This window comes from Labrus bergylta, chromosome 10, assembly GCF_963930695.1.
Source record: "Labrus bergylta chromosome 10, fLabBer1.1, whole genome shotgun sequence".
In the NCBI taxonomy this organism is placed as follows: Eukaryota; Metazoa; Chordata; class Actinopteri; order Labriformes; family Labridae; genus Labrus; species Labrus bergylta.
Genome location: NC_089204.1, coordinates 11185007 through 11200616, shown reverse-complemented (window position 1 = coordinate 11200616; position 15610 = coordinate 11185007). Strand labels below are relative to the sequence as shown.

The 15610-nt window shown below is 39.3% G+C and overlaps 1 protein-coding gene across 1 annotated transcript in view; it reads left to right on the top strand.

Annotated features, from left to right (window-relative positions):
- Window positions 1-15610, top strand: part of slc30a6 (solute carrier family 30 member 6) — a 63024-nt gene that overhangs the window by 37457 nt on the left and 9957 nt on the right. The window contains exons 9-10 of the mRNA XM_020626883.2: window positions 713-807; window positions 8270-8318. Of these exons, the coding sequence (XP_020482539.2) occupies window positions 713-807; window positions 8270-8318 (144 nt within the window). The remainder of the gene's footprint in view (window positions 1-712; window positions 808-8269; window positions 8319-15610) is intronic.

The following is a 15610-nucleotide window of genomic DNA, read 5'->3' as shown; positions in this document are numbered from 1 at the left end:
AGCCCAATAATTATTTCTGCCTATCCCATACAATCCTTAATTTCACCCAGAACTTCAGCAATACAACAAAAAGCTTTAGAAAGTATAATAGTTGGCCAAATTCTTTTGAACAATTAGCCTTTATAGTTGTGAAGTTTTCTCCTTCTATTATTTCCCATATTTCATTAAAAAACACAACAATAATGCCATAATGAAGCTCTACTGTTACATCACCTTTGTGTATTTACACTTGACCGACAACAATGTCACAGTACCATCACATCTATTTTTGCATACATGACAACATATGATAGAACAAAGTACAGTAATCCTTTTTATTTTAGTTACTTCTTCTTTATAATCTGTCTGGTTAAAGCTGGATACCTGGAGGTTTGGGATGCATTCACACATTGCACCCCAAGCATGTGAAAAACCAATATATCAGTTTCAGTATTGTTTAAGGAAAAAAAGACAGAGCTCTCTGTTTCCAGCTTCTTACTTCTTTTGTACCTTTCGGCACACTCCAAAAAGTAAAATGAAATATTTTCTATGACAGTGATAATACTATTTTGGCGTTGAGAATAGATTTGACATTGTTCCTTGGGGAAAAAAATAAAAATGTTCATGTGACATTTTACCGACTAAGCAGCTAATGTTTGTTTATATCAGTTTGAGAAATGTCTGTTTTGTAAGAAAATCCTCTACTGTAACAGTTCATTGTGTCTCTCTGCAGCGGTCGTCTGTTGGTCGGGACCTTTGTCGCTCTCTTCTTCAACCTGCTGACTCTGCTGTCTGTCAGGAACAAACCCTTTGCTTACGTCTCTGAAGGTACAGCCACCCGTTTCTTCTCCTTCTCCTCTCTGTGTTATATAGAGGGAGGCTGGATTTACAGTAGTTGTTTTAGTTTCTTTTGGGTTTTCTCCTCCGGTCAGTTGTGGTTTGGTAATCCTTTGTGTCACTGGGGAGCTCGGACAATTTGGCTTTTGTTATATTTTTCAGGGATTACTGAAGTCAAATGAAATGCTTGCTCACTGTTTAGTCTTTACATAAACCACAATAAGCAGCAGGGAGATCAGAGGTTAGTCCCTTCTTCTGTAACTGCAGGAATCAGTAGGTTATAAAACCAAACACAGTTTGATCTTTAAATATGAAGAATTAAGTGTTTGAGATTATGTTCAACAGATTAGTTTTGGGTGTTAAAGAAAAGAGGAGGAGGAGTGGCCTGTGAGTGAACATTCGTCCCCACATCTGAAATTAATTTAAAGGAATGAGTCGTATGACAACACATCCATGCCACTAAGACTACTTAGATTTACTTCTGTGCTAGGGATGACACTAATGATTCAATGCATAATCCATTCAAGAATGAACTGCTCACAGTTTTTGATTCATAGTTCCTCCTACAAAAGGTTTAACAAATTTGCAAAACATGGTCATCACAGTTTCCCAGAGCTAAACAGAATGACTAAATGGATGTCCAAAACTTCATACAGCAAAAGAACAAAATAATTTGTACTTCTAAAAAAAGAAAAACTGAACATAATGATCTCACTTTCCAAAGCTGTCTCCAGTCCTCACACATACACATTTACACAAAAGAAGCACTAAAACTAATATACATATTGTATTTAAGGCCGCATGAACACATCAACATGCAGTGGCCACACACACACGCACACGCACACACACACACACACGCATAGTTGCAGACAGGGAGGCCATGCCTGGCCAATGTCGACCCCAGGACATTTCAACCTGACATAACCTGAAGTTTTAACCATTTTAGTCTGAGACCCTGTCTACTGCCAAAACAGACAGACCGTTACACACACGCATATAAACATACATAAAGAAAGGTGCAGAGGTTGACCAGCTACTGACTGGAATTGGAAGATTTCCAGCCTGTACAGTGATTGGCAGGTCCGCTCAAATTAACACACACGAGCCATCCGTGTTTCAAGTGTTTTGTGCCATTCACACAGCAACGACAACACTAACGGGACAGCCACACAAGCACAAGCTCACATGTCGGCAGTGTGGACGTGAGGTGCCCGTCAGGTGAGGTGAAGAAGCTGGTGGATAAATAAAGACCGACTCCTGGCACTCGCTCCACTTGTATGAAAGTGAGAATTCCTTCACCAGTTTACTTGAAAACTTGAAAACCCAGTTTAAGAAATTGCAATAGGTACATCTGTAATACAAACACACATTAAGTCTACAGCCTCAGTCAAATGTATTTATTTAACTTATTTACTGACAGAAGCTACGACTGTACGCACAGACATGTAGGAAGATGCAGATGAAAATAAATTCAGAAACTTAAATACAATAGAGGAACTCCCCTGTTTACTTCTCTCCTCTGCTCCTCTCCCTTCACTACCACCCCTTTGCTTTTATTTTCTCATCCTTCCCTTTCCTCCTTTAAACCTCTCCTCTCCTCTCCTCTCCTCTCCTCCCCTCCTTTAAACCTCTCCTCTCCTCTCCTCTCCTCTCCTCCTTTAAACCTCTCCTCTCCTCTCCTCTCCTCTCCTCTCCTCTCCTCTCCTCCCCTCCTTTAAACCTCTCCTCTCCTCTCTCTGAGTCACTATCAGTATGAGCAGTCTGTACTGATGAATGAGGTCAGTGTGTGTCTGTGTCGGTGTGTGCATGTGTGTGTGTGTCTGTGTGTGTGAGTGTGTTTGTGTTTGTGCGTGTCAGCTGTCTGCTGTTGTGTTCGGAACAGTCTCAACATCACTTAACATCTGACATTTCGGAATGGGAGGGGGATGAAACTACACACACAAACACACAGAGGCACTTTACTTTGCCAAAACACACAATATATCTCACTCGTTACACACACACACACACACACACACACACACGTGCACATATGCACATACACACACAGACTCTGACAGAGCAAGACTAAAAGTGCATTACGCAACTGTGTTCCAGACAGTGGTAATGTACTGTGCCAGAGGGCCAGGCGGGCTCAGAGACATGCATACACACACGCACACACACACACACACATTCTCAGAAACATTGTACCCTCTCCCTGTACACACGGATCATAAATAAGTCACTCTATTAAAATGTTTGTTTATACTGACTCACCTCCAAACAAAACAAACAAACCCCCCACCCCAACCTTACCCAGACACATAGAAACACACACACAGACACACACAAACATATACACACTCTCAGGTCTGAGCAGGATGGAATTTGAAGGGCCTTTGACCCGATGCTGAGCCTTCAGGCCTCACAGTGTCGTCAAACATTAAAGGTTAGACAGCATGTTAGAGAAAGAGAAGTGAGTGATCCCATTCCCCCCCTTCCCCCACACCCATCAAGTATTTTTATCCCAAATCAGGGTTTGAGAGGATGACTGCTCTCTGCTAGTCTCTGTTTAAACAGTTTAATGCTGCAGAGTGAGTGAAACAGTTTTGATGTTAAACTGCAGGCATGCACATGATGCTTAAATCCATAGGACAGAGCTGAGGGAGTCAGCTGTGAAATAAAACATCTGTGTGTCTCAATGTTTCATGGAGCTGTGAACAAGAATGATGTTTTTGTTCTTGCCTCCATCTGAAAATGTAAAGCTCTCTGCTCTGTTCTTCAGATCATGTCAGACTACAGAGTACTTGTACCCCAGAGAGGTTTGTTTCTTTTGACATAACATGTAGGCCAATAAAAAAGTGATTGTCCACATGAGCGGAAGTGTAATTTTAGTCTCTAGTATAAAATGTAATCTGAAACAGAGTTGGAGCAGCTAGGTAACTTGAGTGATCGTAAGAAAATGAATCAAACAGGACATGCAAATGCCAAAGCTTTTCCAACTTAAAACTCCTAAGTATTATGTTTTATTTTGCGTCTTTAACCGTTTTCACATATGCACTAAAAACGCCACAGTGGTAGACTGTCCCTGTCCAACCCAGTCTCATGTCAAAATGTGTAATACCTACGTTGGTCCACAGCGCAAAACGTAGTAGTTTCACAATAAGGGCTCTAAAATTGTGACATGTCTACGTTTCCTTTTGTCTATTCTTTTGTATAGGGATACCTCAGGTCACGTGACTGCCCAGTTTTCCCCTGGCGAAAAAATAAACATGGCGGACATCCCTTCTATTTTCGGCGGAAAATGCAATATTTTAAGATAGTTTGAGGCTTAAGTGTCGTTTTGATAACCTTTCCTAGCGACAAATGTACATTGTATCTTCATAATCTTCGTTTGGTTTATGTTTATGATCTTTAGTTTGTTCGTTTCTACGAAGATTCTTTCAGGTCTCGCGAGAGAAACGTTGGACTGTTACGTTTTCTACTGTTGCTATGGTGGTTGCTATGGACGCTATTAACAACAAACCGGAAAGAAGTGGACGGTCGGTTCGCGGCTCTTAAAACGAGTTACATCAGACCCTACACATCAAACTAAACTCCTATGCAATAAATAATGATTTCTGTTACATTTTTATGGATGTCTTTCATTACTACCAAATTTAATAAAACGATTGGAACAGATCGATGCATATTAGCAACATTATAAACTATAAAATGTAACAATACATAAAGACAGTACTGTACAGTTTGTGTGATTTATGATTTCAAAATTTTATTCAACAAAATAATCCTGACGGATTAGATTAATACCACAAAATGCAATCAATAAAGTAAACGGCCGGCGATAAGAACTACAAACGGGCGCATGACACTGACATCAAATAATGACGTATTGATAATCGTCACTTGTGAGCGACCTCTTTATTAGATCTTTCAGGGGGTATTTACTGTTGTTTTTTAAGGTTGGTTGCAAAAACACATATTAAATCTGTGTTAACCAAAGATCCCATTCCAGGAATCTAAGCAAAAACCCATTCAAAAAGCCCAATATGCTATGGTCTGCCAGTGCTGCTGACATGCGCAATCGTGCAGTCACGCCCACTGTCGGTTTAAAGGCCGATGGCGCGTTCACTATCGATTCAACGCCCCCCCCACACACACACACACACACACACACACACACACACACACACACACACACACACACACACACACACACACACACACACACACACACACACACACACACACACACACAGAGAGCTGAGCTCTTCAATACACTAATCACACAAATCCCTTTTTCATACACTTATGTTTGACCTAGAACCCCCAAATTTTCACCAGTTGTTCGTGAGATTGGGAACTGTCACCAAAACAAAAATCACAAGTCACTTAAGGCCCCACTCTCAATTTGCCAAACCGTTCACAATTGAAACACTTACCAAAACATCAAAAAAGGGTGTTAAAAAGTGTGAAAATGTTCCAAAAGACAGAGGGTCATTCTCCATTATATGCTGTATGCTTTGTGCTTAATAGAGCTAATTTGACCATTTGAGGCCTAGCAGAGACATGAAACCTTTTGACCTGTTCAACCCTGTTGCTCTATGAAAGACATTAAACTGAATATTAAAACAATGACTGATGACAAATTAGATTAACTCTTCTATAAGGAAAGAAGGATAAAAAAAAGTACTAGGATGAATTAATATGGACAAGAGCATAAGAGATTTTTACTTTTAGCCATAATTCTAAACCAAGCACTTAAGGCTGTCCTCCAAGCATATAGGTCCCCAGATTTTATGATATACTTAAACCAAAACAAACAAACAAAATAAAAATAAAAAATACATTTTATGTACTGGGCTTTGAAAGCGCTCTATGAAAGTATGACTGCAAGACCCCTTGCCTATGAAATGAGAATATTTAAGTTTTTGGCTTAGAGCTGAACATATGTGAAGATGAGGTTTCAACATAAAATAATGCCCTTTGAATCTTGACCCAAGGGCATGTTTGAAGGCTTATACCTCAGCAACAAAAGGGGCTACAGATATGGGAATAACTGTTTTAGAGAGGTCTTGGAACAAAGTACCATGTGAGGGTAGTCAGCTCACCAAAACAACAGGGGGAGCCGCTATATATGGTTAAAATACATTTTAACAAATGTATCAATTATTTTTTAATTATCTGATAACATAAATGTGTTAACCATCCAATTAAACTCCCCTGTGTACCCTCAATTAAATATATATTACTTCTTGGGGAAACACTGAGATTTGTCTAAAAGACTACAATTCCTCAGAGTCAAGTCATACAGCTTGATACTGAATGGCACCATAATTGTAGTCTTTTCCGTTTCCAAAAAAAGGTTGTAACTAGGATTATAAAAGGCTTACTAAAGATATATTCACTGAATATGTCATGGATCTCGTGTGGCCGAAGTATTTATTGCATAGTACATATATGATCTATGTTAAAATAAAGTACATATATCAGTTAATTTCGGATATTTTGACTGTTATTCTAGAAATGGGAATTTTGGTAGTTATGTCTGGCATTGTGCACAGAGGGAACATAATTAGGGTTGTAAAAAATGTATATCTACCCACTATATCAAATATTTACTAAAGCGAATGGGTTTTGTAAAATAATCTAGACTATATATATTGTAAAAAAGTGGTCAAATCAAACCTGTTTTAAAAGATAGTATTAATCTGTCAGGATTATTTTGTTAAATAAAATTATTAAATCATATAAATCACACAAACTGTACAGTATTGTCTTTATGTATTAAGGATTGTTACATTTTATAGTTTATAATGTTGCTAATATGCATCGATCTGTTCCAATCGTTTTATTAAATTTGGTTGTAATGAAAGACATCCATAAAAATGTAACAGAAATCATTATTTATTGGATAGGAGCTTAGTTTGATGTGTAACCCGTTTTAAGAGCCACGAACCGAACGTCCACTTCCTTCCGGTTTGTTGTTAATAGCGTCCATAGCAACCACCATAGCAACAGTAAAAAACGTAACATCCCAACGTTTTTTCTGGCGAGACCTGAAAGACTGAATAAACGATATCATTCGCAATGGATTGTGGACTCTGGACGAAAATGATGTACACAGTCTTGAACCTATACCTTTGTTTCCAATTTTGACGCCGTTTTGGTGCCGAATTGAATGTACTATAGTCACGAGTGTTGGGGTAGCTTGTTGTCTTGGTCCCAAGCGCCAATCTCTTGATATAAAGATTTTGTGAAAAATCAATGTAGGATTTGAATGGGAAAATTTAATTCCGGAACCAAAGCAGCCAAAAAAAGAGCTGCGAACCGAACGTCCACTTCCTTCCCGTTCGTTGTTGATAGCATCCATAGCAACCACCGTAGCAACAGTAGAAAACGTAACAGTCCAACGTTTGTCTAGCGAGACCTGAAAGAATCTTCGTAGAAACTAACAAACTGAAGATCATAAACATAAACCGAACGAAGATTATGAAGATACAATGTACATTTGTCGCCAGAAAAGGTTATCAAAACGACACTTAAGCCTCAAACTATCTTAAAATATTGCATTTTCCGCCGAAAATAGAAGGGATGTCCGCCATGGTTTTTTTTTTGCGCCAGGGGAAAACTGGGCAGTCACTTGACCTGAGGTATGCCTATACAAAAGAATAGACAAAAGGAAACGTAGACATGTCACAATTTTAGAGCCCTTATTGTGAAACTACTACGTTTTGCGCTGTGGACCAATGTAGGTATTACACATTTTGACATGAGACTGGGTTGCCCTGTCACACAGGAGGGGGGGGCAGGGGGTCTCCTGAGGTGAGACGTAATTTAAAAAAAAAAAACGGCGCGGACAAGCAACAGACTTGGCTATACGATGCTATAATGAGAATATTTTCCTTTATATCAATGCTTCGTGTAATTCAAATAGGGAAGAACAAAATACTGACACACAGAAACCGTAATGCTGCCATTTAATTATGTTTAATTAAGTTTCTAAAGTTATATCCTGTCATGTCAAACTGAAGTGCAAAGATCAGTAGAAAAGAAGGGAGGTGACTTGGGGTCCTTTCTACTGGTGAGTCACTGAATTTAGGCGACAGCCCGAAGCAGAGTTCATGCTTCAATTTGAGGACACAAATGTGTAAACCACGTCAGTTTGGATATGGCAAATTCAGAATGACAGAAAGAGTCTGTGACGTGTGAATAAAAGATACATGACCAAATAAATATATAAAGGTAAATGTGAAGTGAGTGTAGACATTGCTTTTTAAAGCACCAAACCCAAACACCTAAGATTCAGAAAATCTACTAACTAGAACCAGGACAGTATCTAAACATAGATAATATATGTTATATATATGTTAAGGGTTATAAGGACTTTGGTTTCTGTTCTTCATTCCTCTATATTGTTACTTTTTTTACATTAAAGGCATCCCTCTCTCTTTCTCTCTCTCTCCAGCGGCCAGCAGCAGTTGGCTTCAGGAACATGTGGCAGATCTAAGTCGAAGGTAAGAAACGTCTGAATCACTTTTTTTTATTTGCTTATCTCTTCCTCTGATATCACCCCTCTCTGTTTTTGTGTTTTTTAGTCCTTCTCTCTCTCTCTCGCTTTCTCTCTCGCTCTCTCACTCTCAGTCTCATTTTCTGTTCTTTATCAGCAGTTTTCTTTCTCGGGTAGGAACAGGACAGATCTTCTTACACTGACTCAACACACACACACTCACACTCACACACAGACACACACGATGGAAAAGTGCTCATTCCTGTGTGTGTCACTACCTACAGTGTGAATCTGTGTGTATGTGTGTGTGTGTGTGTGTGTATAAACAGGCACAGATGGCCTTCCCGTGTGGTCAAAGGTTCCTGTCAGTCAATGTGGTGGACATGATGTCACAGAGTCAGGGGGACAGTGGGACTGGGTCCTTAGTTCTCCTGCAGGCAAAAAGATGAGCTCATTGATTGATCCATCCGTCCATTCTTTATCCTTACTGCTTATCCTGCTCAGGGTCACAGGGTGCTGGAGCCCAGCTGTCATTGGGTGAGAAGCAGGTACAGTCAATCACAGGGATGACATACAAAGACCAAACAACCAGTTACACTCACATCCACACCTATGGACAATCTAGAACCACCAATTAACCTAATGAGCAGGTCTTTGGACTACGGTAGGAGGTCGTAGTACATGCAAACCCCACAGAAAGATTCAAACCAGTTATTGTTATTTTTTTGGCTTTTTATTAAATCCAAAAATTAGTTGATTAGTCCACCGTATTAGTTCATTATTTGAGCTTTTCCTTCACTTTTAAAATGACAGTTTACAACTGAACAATAGGTGTTTCCACGACTAAGGTTAGTCGAATGTGATCTGATCTAATCAGATTCTCACTGTAGTCGACTGATCGTTGAATGTATATATCTATTTTATTTTGCGCTCATTGATACATATTCTCATTTGCAACATAAGAGAATAAAATGTTTTTCTATGATAGACTCATTAAGTCTGCAGTATTATGGTGACTTTATAACGATGTTACACATGCCCATTTATAACACAGAAGGGTTGAAGTAAAAATGATACTAGAGTATTAAGGTACTTGACTTTTATTTATCTATCTATATTGCACACAGAGAAACAACTAGATGATTAAACAACAAAAACTGAAATGAGATGATCCTTGTTTCATAATCAGTGTTCAACTGTAAGTGTAAATGAGGCTCTTTCGAAGGAGTGATTTACAATTTGGGCTGACCCCTAAGCAGCCAGGATTATTTTATGTGACAGTTATATGTGATTATCTTAACTGAATTGATCAAATTCAACAAATAAACACCTTTCTTGTATTATATTTTGTTGAGCTTTGTTCTGTGCCCCCATTTTCTCCCACTGTCTTGTCTTCTCTGTGTTTGCTCCCTTGCAAATTTGAGACTCTGATGCTTTGCTGTATGCAGGGATCTAAAACTCTGACCATTGACTCTTTCTGGAAACCTGATATTTGTGGTTGACAGCAAGGTGACACTTTGCACTAAGGTTGAATAACGCTGAAATTCTGCAAAATTGTTCCCTACAGAACTGCAATGTTCACTGGAGTAGTATTCTATGCCAGTCAAGGAAAACATGGAAACTGGTTTTCAACTTTCAACACAATATCACAGTTTCAAACAGTTTGCTAGACATGTTAAAATTTGGAAAATAAATTGTTGAAAGTGTAAAGATCTTAAAGCTCAGACAATGCGTCAGCAGGGATGATAAAAAAAAGTATATAATTCTTATCATGAAGCATTTTTCCTTTTTTTACAACCTGCTCTGATTAACCAGACACAAATTCTGACTTTCCTGACCTGACATGTTAAAATCTCTTGATCAGCGACGATGTTGTGAAAGAGGGCAAAGGAGGAGAAAGAAAGTCTGACGTGTTCAGGGTCTCTGTAGGTGTCCTAAGGGCAGAATTACTGCTCTTCCGCTGTGACACATCGGATAAAAGACAAATTAATACAACACAAGTTCATTTTTTTATGTCCCAAGTCTGTCGTTCATTTTGTGTGTGTCTGTGTGGGGTTGGGGTGAGGGGGTATGCAGTCTAGTAGACAAAACTCTGTGTTCTGTACTATTTATAACTCGAGAAAGTCTTCTCCACACAATAATAACACTACACCAACCAACCAAGTAATACAAGGCATATCACCTAAAACTTTCTACTAGACCTCAGTTAGTGTTGGAATAGTTTATTTATTTATATGGTGCATATGTGTGCATGGGTGTACACAGCTCTACCTCTACCTTTACATGTTTGTTATTGCAGAGGTTTTCTTTTCTTTTTTTTGTTTCTTCAGATTTTTTCTGATTGTGTAATATTGGCTGGTTGGTGGGTGGCTAGACTTGGAGGAGCATTACGTGTGAGTGATTGTGAGTGTGTGTGTGTATGTTGTGTGGGTGTCTCTGTGTTTAAATGTTTTGGTATTATGTTTTAGATTTACCTTTCATTTTGATTTTGTATTACTGATGATTATATTTATGTTTTGTGAGGACCCCCTCGAAAGTGAGATGATGCATCTCAAGGGGCTATCCTTGAAATAAATTACAAATTACAAATGTATTCTTTCTAGACTTACATGTCTAAAAAATCCTAGTTTCCATTTCAAGTAATTCTATTCCTTAGATCTATTTTCTTTGGTTCCCAATTCTGTATTTGTCCCTCAACAACAACTAAATCTACAGACAATAGGATTACAGTATCTTACCTCAGGGAGCTGATACGAGAACGCAGCAGGATATTATCAGGAGAATTCACCTCGAGCGAGTGAGAGGGAGTGGTGACGTTTATTCCCTGCGATCAGTGCACAATTATAGACTGTATGCACGTGGCCGCTCTGATCTCTGTGCACTATTTGAAACATCTGCCCTGTTTTCTGTTGTGTTTTGTTGACATTGTGGTTCCATCAAACTACCCATAGCATTGATAAAAGCAAATACTGTCATTATAGCTTGTTATAGCAGACTCCGTTTCTTTAACTGCCACTTTCGCGTAAGTCTTTCTACGTCATGTCTTGCCTCAGGAGACCTCGCTCCCTCCTCCCATTGGACGGGGATAGTCCCCCACTGTGAGGTGTGTATGTGAACAGGCAGGTCAGGAGGTTTTCAGGAGCAGTCCTCCTGAAAGTTATCTTGAAATTCTCAGGAGTTCACATCTGAGCAGAGCAGACTGATGCTGAGTGTCAACTGTTGTGATTAATATTACATCCAATAGTGGGTTCCCACATCTGAATTGAAAAGAATACATGCGCACACACACACACACACACCCACACACCCACACACACACACACACACACACACACACACACACACACACACACACACACACACACACACACACACACACACACACACACACACTCTCTCTCATCAGCAGTGCAGGTTTCTCGGGCCGACAGCCTGGAGAGTTCTGCAGCCGAACTGAGCCGTGATTGGATAAGAAGGCAGAACAGAACAGGACGTCCCAGCCTAGTTTTGTGCGTGCGTGCGTGCGAGCGTGCATGTGTTTGTAGAAGCCTGTATGTGTGTGTGTGTGTGTGTTGGCTTGTAATGTGTCTTTGTGTCTCTGTTTGTGTGCGTCTCTGTGGTTTCTGAGAATGTGTATGTGTGCGTGTGTGCCTGTGTGGTAATAGTGTTTCCCTATTTAACCCCAGCAGGGTCTGAGGGCCAACTGGGTTATGTAAAGCCTGCTGTTCTGTCGGCCACACCAACCAATGGCCTGAAACCTGTGTATGTTAGTGTGTCTTTGAAAGTAAGCAATGTCAAGAAAGGAAGGGCAAATATGTTGTGTATGATGGACAAGAAGTTTGGCTCATGAAGAATTTCATCAAATGCAAATTCTGCTTATGTCACATTAGTTTAATCTAAAAGAATCATGTCATTTTTATGTAAGTGAAGTTCATTTAAGTTCACATTTGTATTGTATTTATCATCAGGTAATGACCTCAATCGTAATTTTAATAAAACAGCAATGAATTTTGCTTTGCGATTATTGACCAAGGCCAACTTCTTATTTGCATCTAATCACAAGATTTGTAATTGAGATTATGAAAATACCATAGACCAAATATAGGAAGTTGAAATGTCAAGCATGACCTCACCCATAGGTCTGTGGGCTAAAGTTTTGAAGCTTGGCAAGTTTAGCCATTGCCAACCCTTTTCTTTAGTAGGCTGAAGTGATCATGTTTTGACATCAGGTTAGCTGTGTTTGCTTTCATCTGTCTGGATTGATATGTCACTGTGGTATATTTGTCAGTCACAAATAGCCAATCCTCAACACATACCCTGCTTTAATATCTACACCAAATGGGACCATATTTTACAAAATGAACATCATAATACCGTCTCAGTGACACCCATTGGTTTCTAAAGAGGAGTTTTGAAGCTCAGCGATGGCGATAACCACCTAAAGAGGCAAAGAGATGGAGATAAGGTGGGCCTTTAGCCTCCTGGCAATCGGCTACAACGCACCCACCTGGCAGTCGTACACACCCAACTCTATGCAGATTTCTGCATATCTCAAAGACTTTATAAAATCAAAACAGATGAGTTAAACCACCCCCCTCTTGCAGTTTTTCCACGAATAATGACATGACATTTCAATACCTGAGATTGCCACTTGGTCCAAACCCTACTCTGAGCACTCTGTTGGCATTTTCATAATAACAACACGGCATAAATATCCTTTCATTATAGAAATGTTCCATCCTCTTCTTCATCTTGAACAGATGGAAATCATGATATAACTCACTATCCGTATAATCAATTGTATAACTCCTCTCACCTCCTAGATGTGTCTTTTAAATGTTATGTGACAAACTTTCTTGCATATTCCCCCATCCTATCACATGGGTTTGGTTATGTAAACGTACCGTTTTTGTATTTGCGTCAATGAAGGGATGTCCTGAATGGTTAATCAGGTGTGTCCCACTGAGCTCTGATAAACTCCCCCATGGTGCAGTCTTTAGGGGCATGAGGGTGCACTGTGGAGGTAAACAGAAACAAAGTGTGATGCAGAACTTATCACCAAAGCAAAATGTGTCATTTAAAGTTTAAACGGCAATATTATCAACAAACCTTTTTCTAAATCAAATACTCTTAAGGACAAGGTTCAAATCTGGCAACAACTGAAAAAAGCATGTCATTTTGTGGATATTTTCTAGTAACCGTTTTGTTGTCCTTAGTCCAGTTTGGAGACCCAAGTATATCCAGTGTTGTCTGTTGCTGTGCTTTAATCCGTCGCTCTCTGTCTGCAACATGTTTGGATTAACACACACAAACACAGATGAGGTCACATGTCAAATTATATCAATGCATCAAGAGGGATTATGGGATCACTGGGATTGTCAATCTCATCCCCAACTCTCCCCTTTTCTTTTCCCTTATCCTCTCTCTCTATATTCCTTGCCCTCCGTCTTTTTTGTCTTTCAGTTGTCTTTACTGTTCTTGCCTGTTACACACATTAAGCTTCTGCACAGTCAAAGCTGGCAGTTCATTCCCATTGTTGTGTTAATAATGAAATGGGTTCACAACGGGTTCACTGGGTTCAGTAAAATGCTTTGGCTACAGGAACTGACCCAAAAATAATCTGTCATTTTCAAGGTGTGTTTTTTAATTGCAGTTAAAATGGCTTTATGTAATCTTCTTTCTGTCAAGGCTTTATTAAATAGCACTGGGTTTTTAGATAAATAAAATCTTCAAAGTCACAAACTTTGTACATGAAGCACCATTAATTCTAAAAGAGTGGCCCAAAGTGCTTTACAATAAGGACACTATGAGATTTCCTTAAATATGACCTTCTGTGTTTTCACATTAGCTTCACTGACTTCATGATGTTGCTGTTTGTGTTCAGATGTGCTTGTGCAAGTGTAAAATCACTATCTGACTCTGACTTGAGAATCCTCAGTTTTCAGATTTTGTGGTTATAACTGAGCTGAACGATAATGTAAAATGAGCTTATGTGAAAAGTTTAAGTTGTCTTGTAGAGTAAAATGTAGTTAAAATCAATCTTAATCTGGTTGCCCAGCTTCTTTTTTTCTCCCCTCTTGCTTACTTTTTATTACATTAATAACATGTTGACAATCATGTCACTTGTTTGTGATTTCACTTTTATCCGATGACAGACACCTTGCGTCATTCTGCCTCTGCGCTCCTCCTCATGTTTGTGACTGTGTTTGATGCTATAGGCGATAGCAGCCACAGAGCGCCGGCCTTTGACGTATTGGAAATTCAATCTGACACACAGCCCAGGAACCATCCGCCTGGGTGTGCATTCATTGACCTATTAATCTGTTTCAGGAAGACCGGGCCGGATGTTTACAGAGAGAGTGATTGGAATTGGATGATGCCGTGTTTTGGGAATCACCCGAATGTTTTGGGAGGGAACTAGACCAGCAGGCAGCTACACTTAGCCTCTGAGTGCTAAGTCGTGTTAGCTGTGTAATTTATTTATGCAGGAAGGGAAATTCAAAATATCACATTTTGAGTGACTTTAATTGGCTTTAAAGTAGTAACAACAGGCTTTCCAAGCCGAAGAAAACATTTTCTTTAAAATAGATTGAACTTTGCTTATTCATATCATTACTTTCAATTGATCTCAGAATCTTGTTTTCAGATGTTTATTCTGCTGCTCATTTTCTTACAAAAACCTGAAAGTGAAACAGGAGGGGTGGTGGGGGGAGCTGAGGGATGAAGGAGGTGTGTCTGAAGAGATTGTTTAATAAGGTCTGAAAATCTCCTCTGGTTGAATAGTAAACCTTTCAAATCTTTTCAAGAACTACAGAACCTTTAATTGACTGATGAATTCATCAATATTGTATCAACTCATTCCTTCTTAGCCCGTTGGCTTCCCCTCATGCCTGGTTTATTTAAATTATGAAGAGATTTTTTTTAAACCTTCTGTTGAAGAGGATTCTTAATCAACAGATCAGTGAGCGGGATTTTGCTTCAGCTTAGTGATATTTTACCAATTTTAAAAAACAAATCATTTAACAGCCTTCATTCCTTCCCAGTAAATGGAAGAGGAGTTATTGATATGTGTCCTCATTGACCTTGTTTAATTAATCTAACAGCATTATTCCAGACAATTAAATCTGCTCCTCAGACATTCAGATAACACAGCTGTTGTTTAAACCTCCAACGTCACATGGTTCTCTCTCATGTGTCACATCATTCTGCATCATGTCCAGCTGTCAGACCACATTAAACCTTTTCATATACATCACTCCCTGCTGTAGTGCCTTTGAGCAACACTTTGTAGACCACCCC